The sequence below is a fragment of the Meles meles genome, chromosome 5 (genome assembly GCF_922984935.1).
Source record: "Meles meles chromosome 5, mMelMel3.1 paternal haplotype, whole genome shotgun sequence".
NCBI lineage: Eukaryota > Metazoa > Chordata > Mammalia > Carnivora > Mustelidae > Meles > Meles meles.
Genome location: NC_060070.1, coordinates 150395017 through 150408968, shown reverse-complemented (window position 1 = coordinate 150408968; position 13952 = coordinate 150395017). Strand labels below are relative to the sequence as shown.

The 13952-nt window shown below is 44.7% G+C and overlaps 1 protein-coding gene across 6 annotated transcripts in view; it reads left to right on the top strand.

The window, feature by feature from the left end:
* The window catches only part of CARMIL1 (capping protein regulator and myosin 1 linker 1), a 305453-nt gene that overhangs the window by 256406 nt on the left and 35095 nt on the right, over window positions 1–13952 (top strand). For all 6 annotated transcript variants that reach the window (XM_046004391.1, XM_046004388.1, XM_046004387.1 and 3 more), the window contains 2 exons: window positions 12758–12824; window positions 13047–13243. In XM_046004391.1, coding sequence (XP_045860347.1) covers window positions 12758–12824; window positions 13047–13243 — 264 coding nt within the window. The remainder of the gene's footprint in view (window positions 1–12757; window positions 12825–13046; window positions 13244–13952) is intronic.

Genomic DNA, 13952 nt, shown 5'->3' with positions numbered 1-13952 from the left:
GGGAACATTCCCAGGTGTCAGACCATCTTACAGCTTCCCATTGCACATGGAATAAATGTGCTTTCCTCGTGGTCCACCTCTCTCTCTCTGCCTTTTACTGCTCTCTCCTTTGTTCACGTCCCTCCAGCCATGGTGGCTGACTGCTTTTCTCCAGAGCTTGCCATGGCTCCCATCTCACGGGCTGTTCCACTGGAACATCCCCCGTCCAGATCTTCCCAAAGCTCACTTCTTCCCACCCTGCAGGTCTCAAGCCAACTACCTCTTTCTCAGATGTTTTCCTTGACCCTCCTGGGCAAGGAAGCCCTCAAGTCCTGTCCCCCTATTACCATCCTTTGTCGTCTCAGCTCTGTTGGTCACGGGAAATGAACCTATTTACTCCTGGAGGGATGTTTTGCCCACCTCCCCACACTGGACTTTGAGCTCCTGGAGGGCAGGGACCCGGGTTGTGCTGTTGACCGCATCTCCCATGGTCTAGTGCCCACTGCTTGGTACGTAATAATTGCTCAGTGAATCTTGTTCAGTGACTTGCCTTTGCATTATGGTTGTTGCTTGGTTCTGCTTCCCTACGAGAGTCTCTTCTCCTTAAGAGCACAGGACTTAAGTCCTTCTGATTTCTGCGTAGTGAATACCATCCAGTGCGGACTCTAGAAAATAATTCCTTGTGTGAAAAGGTTTTCTTTAAAACTATGAGTTTCGAAGAATGGGATTATAGGTTATGTCCTCCATGATCTCAACTCTCAACAAGTTGCAGAGGGAAAAAGGAGAGCCCCATCCCCCTCTAACCGGCCCCGTGTGACTTTGTCGCAGCAGCCATGGGTGGGAGCTTTTAGCCCATTTTTCAGACAAGACTCCAGAGGTCAGAGATATTCAAACACCTGCCCCGGAGCTCATTGCTAGTTAAGGGACAGCCCTTAAGGGACGGAGCTGGGCGCTGCTCCCAAGCCCATGCCCTCTCGGCTGATCCCGGGCCTTCAGGCTGGCCTGGGTCACGGGCAGCAAAGGCTGGGTGAGAAAGAGCCCATGCACAAGGGTTTTGTACTGGGAGCTCGGTGGGCTGGATCTGCGTGACTGCAGGCCATTCTGTCCTTACCCTGTTTGACTCTTCCTGTCAGTGGACTGGGAGCGTTCTAACTTGTGTTGGAGGCGATGGGAACGAGCAGCAGAGAGACCTGGGACAGGGGGTTCTCTGCCTCTGCGAGCTGCCCGTTCAGGTAATGTAGGTGGCCAGTTCAGATTCATTCCTGGTGAATCAGGCCGTGCTCTTTGCCCCATGTTCAGTTGGTTTCCTGGCTTTCCGTCTTGCCTGATGGTGTTGGGGGTTTAACCAAACATCTCCTGAAAGTAGAGGCATGCTGTGGAGGGAACGAGAGGGCTGGAATAACACGGGCTGAAATTCGGGAACGACAGGAAGCAGGGTCTAAGCTGCAGGCGGATGGGGGGGAGCCTGGGTGCAGAGCTCCGCTCGGTGCTGGGGACCGTCTGAGTAGAAGCAGGCTGCATTCGATGGCCGTCGTGATTCGACGTCAATCTCTCGTTGTACCAGTTGTAGCTGAGGGATGGAATACCCATCGGGGTTGGGATGAGGTCATCTTCCTTCTTGAGCTCCATGTGGAAATTTGGAGCGAAGTTGGCCTCTCCAAATTCTTGAATTCCCCAAACGTGCTTCTGAGGAAACTGCCATCACTGCTAGAATTTGGTATTCGATTTCCCAACCACCAGGGCTGCAGTCAAAACATCGATCACAAGCCTGTTCCTTTTTTTTTTTTTTTTAAGATTTTATTCATTTATTTGAGATAGGAGGAAAGGGAGCATGTGCAGCGAGAGGGAGAAGCAGGCTCCCCGAGCAGAGGACCTGATGCGGGGCTCAATCCCAGGATCCCGGGATCGTGACCTGAGCGAAAGGCAGACGCTTAACCAACTGAGCCACCCAGGCACCCCTAGCTTATTCCTTAACAAAATCAAAATATAAAGTAAATGGTTTCTAGCTTTGGCCCTTGATGTGTATTCTGCTGAAAATCCTACCGACTTTCAGACTGAAACCCACGCTTGGAAACTAGACCAGAAACAAACGATTTCCGTGCTCCAGATGTAACTGCATTTCTTCGATACATTTTAGTTTAGATTGTGTAACCTTATTCACAGAGTTGCTTCTTGGAGTTACACATGTTCTGCTTCCCTTGAGAGAAGCTACTTTAGGTGGCACATTTAGTAATTAATAAAATAGAAATTGAAAGGTAAAGTGAGTGCACAGAGTTAAGAGGGGTTAAAAAACAAACCCATAAACACGGAGGTTATAGCCAAGTTCATTACCAGTGCTCCACTACGCCTGCATGGGGCTCTGTTCTGCTTGCTGGGAAGGGGTGAAGCCTTAGCCGCTAGAACTCGTGCAGCAAGCTTCACACCTAACATCTGATTATCCACATTGAGCCATGAGACTATTTTCTTGCTCAGACAGAGGACCGCCCAACCAGAGCTGGGCTATATAGGGTGGGTGTCCGCAACCAACCCAGGATTTTCCTCTGGAAGCAGCTTCAAATCGATCTCCGCCCTTGAGCATGTCCTCGGTCTCAGTTTAAATCCCCCAAAGCCATACCCAAGTCAGCATGGCCAAAGTGGTTTTTTCCTAAAAACCGCTTCAGAGCGTCCTCTATCATGGGCATCATGAAACCACAGAAATGCTTCTAGTTGTGCCTTGACTTCCCAGGTCACTGACTCTGTTGACCACCGGTATGCAGGTGTTTGATACTGGAATCTTTTTTTTTTTTTTTTAGATTTTTATTTATTTGACAGAGAGAAATCACAAGAGAGGCAGGCAGAGAGAGAGGAAGGGAAGCAGGCTCACTGCTGAGCAGAGAGCCCGATGCGGGACTCGATCCCAGGACCCTGAGATCATGACCTGAGCCGAAGGCAGCGGCTTAACCCACTGAGCCACCCAGGCGCCCCGATACTGGAATCTTAAAGGCTAGAGAATGTCAACGAAAGGCATTCATGTAGGGCTTGCTGTATAGTTAGTATTAGGTCAAGACAACAGCTAGAGACTATACCCGTGTGCTTTCGATAGCCAGGCTTCTTGGGTTACAGTTCGCCACCATAGTGGCACGTAGGAAGTGACTTCCATAGACCGTTTATCTCACTGTTCCCTGTAGCTTGGGTTGCAAATAGTTAACTCACTTTAAAATGCAACCAAAGCCAGTGAAAAATCACCAGTGGCAAACAGTATTACCTTGCGTTTGGCACATTTCCTCATAAATGAAGCGGACTGTGTTGATGATGATGATGGAAGGTTGTGAGCAAATAACGTGCAAACTAACGGATCCGCAGTCTGGAGAGAGGCATCTTGAGAATCCATTCTCTTTCGAGAGTCTCCCTGGAGAGTCTGTCCCGAAGGGATGTCTATCAAACGGAGTCGAACCGAACAGGACAAAGACCTTGGTTTCTGAGCCAGATCTGTTTTTTATAGAGTTTGGGTGGTAAGCCATCATTACCCCGAGATCTGTTTGAGGTTGGATATTTAGGATAAGGAGTTGTAAAGACTCCTTGGAGACCCAGGAGATCCAGCGAGAACGAGATCTCCTGCTTGCTGATTGGCTGGTGCAGCTCTCCAGCCAGAAACACAAGGCATCAGGCCCGTCAGTCACCATCTGTTCTTTTCACTTAGCACCACTGGGGTTTACTGGACTCAAGTTTTTTAAACCAGTAGAATAAATCGTTGTAGGATTTAAAGCTTTTTTTAAGTAGGCTTCACGCCCAGTGTGGCGCCCCCATGGGGCACTTGAACAACTCCTGACCCTGAGATCAAGAGTCGGATGCTTAACCAACTGAGCCACCCAGGCGCCCCATTTTGTTAGAGGATTTAATCTGGGTTTTGATGGTGGTGGTGGTGGTATTAATGATTATTTTTCATCATCTTTATAGAGCTGATATCCTATGGACAGAGTAAATGTGTTACATTAAGCATTTTTTTTTCCATTTTATTTATTTTTTCAGCGTAACAGTATTCATTGTTTTTGCACAACACCCAGTGCTCCATGCAAAACGTGCCCTCCGCATTACCCACCACCTGTTCCCCCAACCTCCCACCCCTGACCCTTCAAAACCCTCAGGTTGTTTTTCAGAGTCCATAGTCTCTTATGGTTCACCTCTACATTAAGCATTTTAAGCTAATTTTGATTATTCCTCTTGATGTCACTGAGCCATTTTGTCCGTTCTGAAGGCGAGTTTTTAAATCTCCTGGCTGCCTCATTCCTGCCTTCCGTTTTTACATGGATTTTCCAAAGATCTAGTAGAGCCTTAAATACTTCTCTCAAGTTTAATAGTTTAAGTTTTCCCTCATTATTTACTCATTCTTTTGCAATTAAAAAAGTTAAAATCTTACTCAACTTTTTATGACTGTCAGAATAACATTGTACTTAATACGGCAATAAAGTACTGGTCTTTTTTATACTAATGCTAAAAAGGGCATGTACCTGGTGCTCGTGTCCACAGGCCTCATGCTGCTTAGCCCGGCGGCACTACCCTGGGCTCTGAAGATGCCTGCTTGCAATCGGAACCAAGCCCTTTCATTCTCTGCACGAACCTTAAGAAAGAGCATTAAATTATAGGTACTTTTTAAAGAAAACACACAAGTGTGAAACTTCACTTTGGCATCAGTCACAAAATGAGTGAGAATGAACAAAAAGTGAGCCATTAACTGTTTTCCTGAAGAAAACACAACAGAGGTGGGAAGAGAAAGGTTTTTAATTTTCTTGCATCAAAATTGTGCGGATCTGGAGAGTACGAAAGCAAATCAAGTTAACATACACATTGTTAGTCCTGTAATTTTCATGATAGGCTCTCGTCAGGGCTACTCCCTCAATGCGTTTAATACCGCGATACCCTCTAACTTTCATACGCTATGAGACTCTGGATATGGAAGTTAATAGGGTGATGTGGAGAGCTGGAGGTAATGATGTGTTCGGTGGGAAATAGCACCTCCCAAAATCTCTGCATATTGCTCCCTTTCCGTCCGCAGATTTATTGTACTCCTCCCAGCGTTGTGCCTTACATAGCCCTACTCTCCGGCAAGTTTAAAACCCGCTACTGGGGGCACCTGGGTGGCTCAGTGGGTTAAAGCCTTGGCCTTCGGCTCAGGTCATGATCCCAGGGTCCTGGGATCAAGCCCCACATCGGGCTCTCTGCTCCACGGGGAGCCTGCTTCCTCCTCTCTCTCTGCCTGCCTCTCTGCCTAGTTGTGATTTCTCTCTGTCAAATAAATAAAATATTTTAAAAAATAAAAAAAATAAAACCCGCTACTGTCTAACCAGTCGGCACAGAAAGGATTAGGCATCTCTTTTTTCTCATGGAGATCTATACCAGCTCAACGTTTTAAAAATGGAAATGCATGGAAATGACTTTTCTTTAAAATTTTTAGTTTGTACTTATATAGAAATTGCTTTTTAAACCATACATATGAGACTTTTATTTGGTTAGCTATTGAGGGTATAAGTCAATTAAGAATGACTGAGTTTTTGGTTCCCCTCGAGCATTGACTCAGCTGAAAATCTGGTAGGAAGTATTTAATTTTTGTAACCCAATTCATTAACCAGGAATTACCCAGATCTATTCTAGAAGTGCACAGAAAAGCAGAAGGTGAGCCTAGGATATCTTGTATCAAAAAGCAAGGATGGGCTCCACATCCAATGGGACCATTTCAAGGGCTACAAAATCCAGATTGAAATGGCTTCCACCCGGACATTCTGAGCACCAAAAAGAATGACAGTAATAGTTTATGATAGGATGACTCATTGCCATGAGCCCATAGCAATACTAAGAAAGTAAAAAAGAGGAGGATACAGAGGACCTTTAAAAGGAATAATCTTGGCAGGGGATCGACACCTAATAAATGTGGGAATGATGAGAGAAGTGGAAAGGACTACAGTTTTGTAGTCCCCATTGTATTCATTCATCCAGTTAGGGATTGTCAATGATTATTTGAAAATCGGGTCATCCCCATGGAGCAAAAGTATCACCACAGAGACTTATTATTAATTACCAAAGGGGTAATTATTAATTACCAAGGTACCCTTATAATGGTTGGTTGGGAGGTCCCTACCTAATGACCTTGGTGTTATCAGCAGCCCAGTAACCTGACATGGGTACCACCTGCTGTGACTGAGCTGTACCATCCCCCTTCTCAAGAATGCCTGGTATGCAGTAGGTGCTCAGTAAACATTTGTTGAATCTTAAGTAATACAAAACGTCCCTGGTAAAGTGGTGGCCTCCTTCGACCAGTACCGACATTGTCTCTCTTCTCAGAGGCATCTCTGTCATGAGTTTGGACGCTACCTATTTATTTTCTATGTTCAGATATACACGGATTCCTGAACAATATATAGTGTGATTTTGTATGGCTTAGAATTTACATCAGTGGCATCATACCATGTGTATTTTTTCTGAAACTTGCGTTTTTCATTCAGTATTAACCTTTTGAGGTTCATTCATGTTACCTGTGAAACTTTTTTTTTTTAAGATTTTTTATTTATTTATTTGACAGATAGAGAACACAAGTAGGCAGAGAGGCAGGCAGAGAGAGAGGAATGGAAGCAGGCTCCCTGCTGAGCCGAGGGCCGGATGCGGGGCTTGATCCCAGAACCCCGGGATCATGACCTGAGCCGAAGGCAAAGGCTTTCCCACTGAGCCACCCAGGTGCCCCTTTTTTTCTTTCTTTTTTTTTTTTAAGATTCTTTTTTTTTGCCTTTTAATTGCTGTTCTGTCATGTCACTAAATTTCATTTGAGTTATCCATTTCCCTGTTCCATAGGCTTTTAGATCGTTCCCAATTTTTCGCTATCTAAGTCTACTACTTACGCGTGCTTCCTCTCGCCCTAGTCCTTGACTTGGGAACAGGAGATGGAAAGATGACAGTATTCCCAATGTTCATTATCACTCCCGGTTAGTGAAGTGCCGTGAAGCCACTGAATGGCACTATAAATATTTATATTCACTTTATCTTCTTCAATCCTCACAATACATTATTTTACAAACTAGAAACTAGGCTGATGTTACAGAAACATCAGCCAAAACTTCACAACCCCGTAAGTGGCAGATTTGAGATTAGAGCTTGGTTCTTGGATGCCAAAGCCTTGAACGCGAGACCTACTCTTAAGAGAGGATGACCTCTCTTCACTCACTGGTCCTTCTCTTGTCCTAATGGGAGATGTCGGAGTCAATATAGTTAACTGGGTTCCAAAAGTGTGCCAAAGGAGTAGAGGCATGAGCTAATGATCTTTGTTCCATTGAAAAGTTGAGTCGTCTGTTGCCATGGTTTCCCTCTTCATAGGAACCTTTTTTTTTTTTTTTTTTTTTTTTTTTTTGGCATATCATTTTAGGAGTTGAACCAATTAAAAGGTCCCTCACCATCACTTAATAATGATCTTTAGGTGGACCATTGGGACAGAGCACTTGTCTTGTTGAACTAACCTTTCACGAAAAGAAGGGAAATCTAAAATAATTCGTGAGACTTAACTGTCAACTGTAACTCACTCATGTGTGTATCCATAGCTGTGTCTCCAAGGAAACTTCCGAGGGGATGTGTGTTTTAAAAGGGGAGCAGGAGTCTTTATTTCAGGCAATTCAATAACATGTGAAAATGTATTTTTACTTTTCCTCCTTCCATCTAGCAAGGCTGTTTCAATCTAATTTAATGAATCCTAAAATGAGATCTGTTTGAAGAAAATTACCTAATAAAATATGAAATGAGTCTGGAGACTGAAGCTTTTCTGGCAAGTTGCTGATGGAATTCTTTCTGATAAGTAGATAATATGCTGATGATAATGGTGATCTTGGCGATGGTTATGGGGAAGGCCTCTGGTGCGCCAACTTTTTTTTTTAATATATTTCTTTATAGCACACACGTGAGAGCAGGGGGAGGGGCAGAGGGAGAGGGAGAGGGAGAATTCCAAGCAGAGACTGCACTGAGTGGGGAACCTGCCACAGGGCTCCATCCCACGACTCTGAGATCATGACCGGAGCCAAAAACAAGAGTCAGATGCTCACTTGACTGAGCCACCCTGACACCCCTGTGCCACCATTGTCCCTAAAGAGACCCAGACTACTCACATTCTCAGATTGCGGGGCACCGTGATTTCATTGTGTTGTGCTTTGAGAAAAAGTGCCACAGAAAAAATAAGGAACTTGAAAAAGAGTCAGCCTCAGGTGGATGGAGCAGGTAGCCTTTGTCAGGGTGTGTTTTCAGGAAATTTTGAAAAGACTCCCTTGGCCCCCTTCCCCCGCCAAGTATTTGCTTTCACAAAGCCTGACGTTCTGTAACTGGACTTGTGTCTTGGTTGCTTTTAAAAATTCTTACAAATTTGCAGCATTAAGAAGATGACCTAACAACTGCTGGTGATCAGTGGGGTTTAAAAAATTGTTTAGTTGAGACTGAATGTCATATATAAGGCATCCAGGATTATCACCATTGATAACACTGTGGGTAGGGAGCTTTCTAGAACCTGTCGTCAGCTCCATTCCTGAAAAGCTTTGGTGACTGAGGGGGAGAGAGGATGCAAAGCTCCTTCATCCTAAAGCACGGTGGGGAGCATCAGATGATAGAGAAGGATCCCCAGAAGGGATGTTTCTACGTGCCTGGAGACACCCCATCCCCATGTTGTTTCTGGGTCTAGCAGTTTGGCGCAAGAACCAAAACTTGCATGGAGTTTCCCTATGTCTGTCCAGTGTTCTGTCTACCATGCGCCTTTGGAGCTGATGATATCTCCATTCCCCAAATGGGGTCCCTACCTTCTGGGGTTTGTAGGTGGCATTCTGTGCGCATGTAACAAAAAAGGTCATGTCTCTCAGAGTTTCTGCCGTTTTCAAGCTGTAACTGTGCAAATGTGCGGCTGCTTACCCAGAGCTAGAATGGACGCATTAAGCCAATAACTGTGGCCTCATTCTTGCCTTATTTGCTGTGAAAGCTTTTTATAGGGCTTCTCTGTTTGTTTGTGAACCAACCGTGTCCCTCCTTCCCTTTTTCTTGTAATGCTGTTGCTTTATCTCTCTCCCATTCATCTTTTTTTCCTTCCTTTTTGCTGCATGGAGACTCTCTGCTGTACAAGTGTAAGTATTTCTCAGTGGCTCTGCAGTTTCTGGCTGTTCTGGTTTGCATTCTCGTGCTCCGTCTGCTTCTGCGCTGCCCGGCTGGTCTCCCCAGAGACTGAGTGTCGTCATCCGACTGCAGATCCTGCGTGAAACCGGCAGCAATCTCGAGACAAGGTTGCATTTTACAAGCTGGTTCAGCTAGCAAAACAGGCAGTGAATTGAAAAGATCGTAGCTCTGCCTGAAACCCAGCAGAATGTTGATGAAGAGTGTACCAGCCTTCAAGAGGGGAGAAGTGGTTTTTCCCTTTGTGTTAAAAAAAAAAAACCAAATATTTTTCCTGATTCTTGCTTCCCAGGGATGTAGAAAGTTGGCATCATGATTTGCTTCTTATATCAGAAGAATTTTTCCGATTCATTTCCCAGCTGTTTTTTTTTTAACCAACTGTGTTTTTGTTTTGTTCTTTGTTTGTTTTAACCTCAGGGAAAAGAAAATTAGGGATTCTTGAGCCCAAAGCGAGAGTATTATTTTTCTTTGCATGAACTTGATAAAATGAACAAGGCAGCTTCTCCATCCTATTTTTGTGGCAATAGAAACAATTTCACTCTTGCTTAAAAAAAATGTGTCTAGGAATTACGTGTTAAAAGTGAGTTTAACAGGAAACAAATGTTGTGTTGTTCGTCAGACTCCAACAAAAGTTGTTAAAGTAGTCCTACCACTTGAATGACATACAGATCATCTCAATTCCATTATAAAAACCAAATGAAATGAGTGAGATTTCTGAGCAATGTAGACATTGGGTTGCTTTTGATTCCTAGAGAATAGGGCCCTGCCTTTTGTCTGCAGTCGACCATGGTGATGTTGGGATGAGAAGTCTTACGCATGGGTTTTCCTTCTGAAGTTACTTTTTAAAGGGTTTAACACACTGTTCCTCTTCTTTCCCAAGTACGTGAATATTGAAAATAATTTATTACAAAATGCATTTTTCAAGTAATTTTGTCTAAGCCTAAAATAATAGTTCGCCATGAATTGATTTGTGAAGCGTCCTTTGGTGTGTGTACCTCCTCTTCGGGCTCTGACCCTCTTTATCTGAGGGGCACTTTGTGATCTCTCCTATCAGTGAATACTCGTTGACAAATGTCCAGGGCAGGAAATGAAGACTAGGAAACAGTCTGGGAAAATTAGCCCTTTATTTTGATAGGAGATTAAAGCTCTGAAGAGGCTGGTAAAGCTAGATTTGCGCCCGCCCCCCCCCCCCCCCCCCCCGCCCAGGTTGCAACTCATCTGATCAACAGGTGTGAGAAGGGCTTGGCCAGAGTGCATCTAAACCAGATTTCTGGAGAAACATAGAATATTTGTTCCTAAATATATACTTTGGTAGATAATCGTAGTTCATTGTTATATTTCCTCTTGCTTTAGATTTATATGTAGTGGGATCATAGGAGTAAGCCAGTAAAGAGTGAGCAAGTTCAGTTTTTTCCTCTAAAACTGTTAAGGAAGAAAAATTTCAAAAGAAAGGAAAGAAAAATAGGAGTGAAATAAAATTTACTCCCCTCCCCCCATTGTTATACTTAAGCCATACTTATACTTAAACAGGATGAAAGTTCCCCTTTGGTTGATGTCTGCCATCAAATATCCTGATGATTTCCTACAGTCCTCAGTGTGTCTGGGAAATCAGGTTGAGCTGAATGTCCTAGTTACAGATGGACATCAGTTTGTAAATGTCTCTTTCTATATATATTTTCATATTATTTATAAATGTTACGTAGTCCATGCATTCTTTTATATGTAAGTAAATATGCACATTCTGCTTCATTTATTTAAAATTGTCATGTATTTGAAACGTCATAATGGTCACACATTTGGTCTCTTTTATAAAGGTTATGTAGGGAAACTTGAGCTAGATTATATTTTTGCCCATGAACACTCTTTCTATAAAATCTAATCCAGAGTCTCAGGAAAAAATGTTGGAAGGCATCTTCATTCCAGGCATTTTTAAAGCTCTTTCTTATTTATTTGTGGCTGTCTGAATGAATTGGCCGGAAATTATATCCCCAGCTGCTGCTTGCGCCTTTTACCCGTCATGGTTGTGCACAAAGGGGATGGAATACTAAAGACGTTTTCATTAAACGTAGTTTGTGTCTCCTGAACATCAATTATTTTTAGAAGTTTCACCTGTGAAGAGACCAGTTGGTCCACTATCTTGTTCAGTGGATGGCAGGGCCATTTTGTGGGGAGAACAACCTGGAAGCTGCGTCCCTTTCCAGTTGCATTAAGTTGACGCCATTTTTACTGAACCCGCAAGACCTGTTGCTTTACAGATAGGTAGTCCTTAGATCGTCTGCCTTTAACAAAACCTTGAAAGAACCAAATCAGGTTTTTACTACGTATCTCCGGAAGACCAGCCTGAATTTAAATGCAATTGCTCATCTTTTCTCTCCCTTTTCTCTCAATAGCAAATAATAGCAAAGATTTAACTGTTGTTAAATCTGGAGTAAAATTGTAAGAACTGTGAAGTAGTTTGCTTTAAAAATCAGTGTGAACCAATTCATTCCTTGAACCAAAGAGTTTGTCATGTGTGTGGATATTTTTGAGAAAGCCTTACATGACCCCCTATTAAATGAAAGACTACTAAGTAAGTTGTCTTGTCTCTTAGTTTAGACAAATACTAGTTTCCAGTATCCGACCAATTAAAACATCCTGCAGATCCATTCATCTGTATATCCATTAGGAAGGGGACGGTTCTGAGGGATGCTGGGCCATCCTCACGATGGCTCTGTCCCTGGTGCTGCTCCTAAGGCCGTCTCCAGTGCGAGCCCTTGTCATCTCTGTGACTCAGCTTCTTCCTTCAAATTCGTTTCTCTGGATGACAACCAAGGCCACCTCCCGACTTTCACGGTTGGGGTGTGAGCTAATACCCCCCCCCCCCGCCTTAGATTTGGCTTTGCGTCATCAAGATTGGCACCAATGCTTAAGATGTTTGGTGGTTTGCGGTTTGGTCTCATTTTTAAAAGACTAACAGGATGAAAGACTCTTCCCGGGAAGTGACAGCAGGTACAGACTCCTAAGTCATAGCAGTTTCTTCCTAATTAGCCTTTTCCCATAATGTAAACCTCAAAATCTTGGTGGCAGAAGTATGAAAAAAACAGTTACAAGTGCTTAAACCCTTAAAGGGAGGAAGAGTTGGGTGTTGCCTTACATCCCTGATGTGCAGGTGTTAGCGAACAGTGAATAGTTGGCAGTTTCAGTTGTTAGCACCTGGTGTTTACAATCTTTTAATCTGTTTTTTTTTATATCCATTTTAATATCCTCATGTATAGCTTGGAATTACATTCTGTATCATTCATTGTTCCTTTCCTCCATATAAACAGAATGTAACTGATGAATGTAAATCTTCATATACATAGAATGCAACTGATAGAATGTAACTGAAGGTAGCTGGAGGCAAGAAGCAAGCAGGGGGCTGTCTGGGTTGAGAGCACTGTAAACACTGAGAAATGTGTGGGCTCAGTCTTTCCAGACAGGCTGTCAGATGTGACCAACCATCCTCGAAAGAAGGGAAACAAATACTGAGTGTAACATTTGATCCCAGATGTTTCTGCACCCCCCCCCCCAGAAAGGTTTCTGAAGTTCGAAAGGCAAGTTTTCTGTGAGTACCTAAGTGCTTTCTTTATTTCATTGCTAGATGACTCCTAAATCCAAAAGGAAGAGTATCCATAGCCGGATGCTGCGACCCGTTTCCAGAGCCTTCGGTGAGTTATTAATGAATGCCCGCCGTTTCCCTGGGATGGTGACACACCCCCGGCAGGGACCTCTGACCACCTCAGGGATGCCTCCCAGGGATGCTCTGTATGAACAGATGGGGGCCAGGAGCGCACTTGCTGTTCCATGATACACTTAGAGCCCCTTTGAGGAATTGTGTATTGCGCATCCATCTGCAGTAAGCGTCAGCCCAGGGCTCTGCTTTATCTCAGAGATGGAGTTTGATCTGGATAAGGCGCTGGAGGAGGTGCCCATTCACATCGAAGACCCGCCTTTCCCGTCCTTCCGACCAGAGAAGCGGAGCTCCGGGCTGATCTCCGAGCTGCCTTCCGAGGAGGGGAAGAAGCTGGAGCACTTTACCAAGTTAAGGCCAAAACGGAATAAGAAGCAGCAGCCCACCCAGGCGGCGGTAGGTGGCCGGGAGAGGCCCCTTCTCCCCCTCGCCCTTTCCCTTCCAGGGGGGAGGCTGGAGATTGGCCCAGGCACCTGGCCCCGCATGGATGCAAGGCCTCCAATTGTGTTGTTTGTCAGAGCCCGTGGTTGCCACTTGTTGACTTCTGATGTGTCTGCTCCGCTCTGGGTTCAAGTGTTCACCTGCCTCCTGGACTTCAGTGTCCCAGAGCCCCTCGGGATCCACACATTCAGAACTGGGAGCCTCTCTCTCTGCAAATCTGTCTTCCTCTCATAGCCCTTGTCCCCCACAGAGCATCACAGTTGACCCTGAACACCAGGTCCCCACTGCCGACCCTGATCTGCTGTCCACCTTCCTCCTTGTCATCCCTGACACTGCTTCTTCCCAGCCTGGGTGTCAGTCCTCCAGAGCTGTAGCCACTTTCTCATCACTTGCCCTCTGCACCCCACACGCTTCCTAGGCTGATAACCACTTAATCTTTCAGATCTCCACTTGTCTCAGCATTCCAGGAAGCCGTCCCTGTCTCTACCTCTGTCCTCCCGTAGGTCTGTGTTTACATGACTTCAGGGGAGGTCATTTTCACAAACTGGTTGTGCACAGTGCACAGCCTGAACAACCCTCCACGAAGGCCTCGGCTCCTCCAATGCCTGCTGCTCATAGCTGTTCTAGCTGTTTTTATAGCTCTCGCCATAGTGTTCTCTGAGCA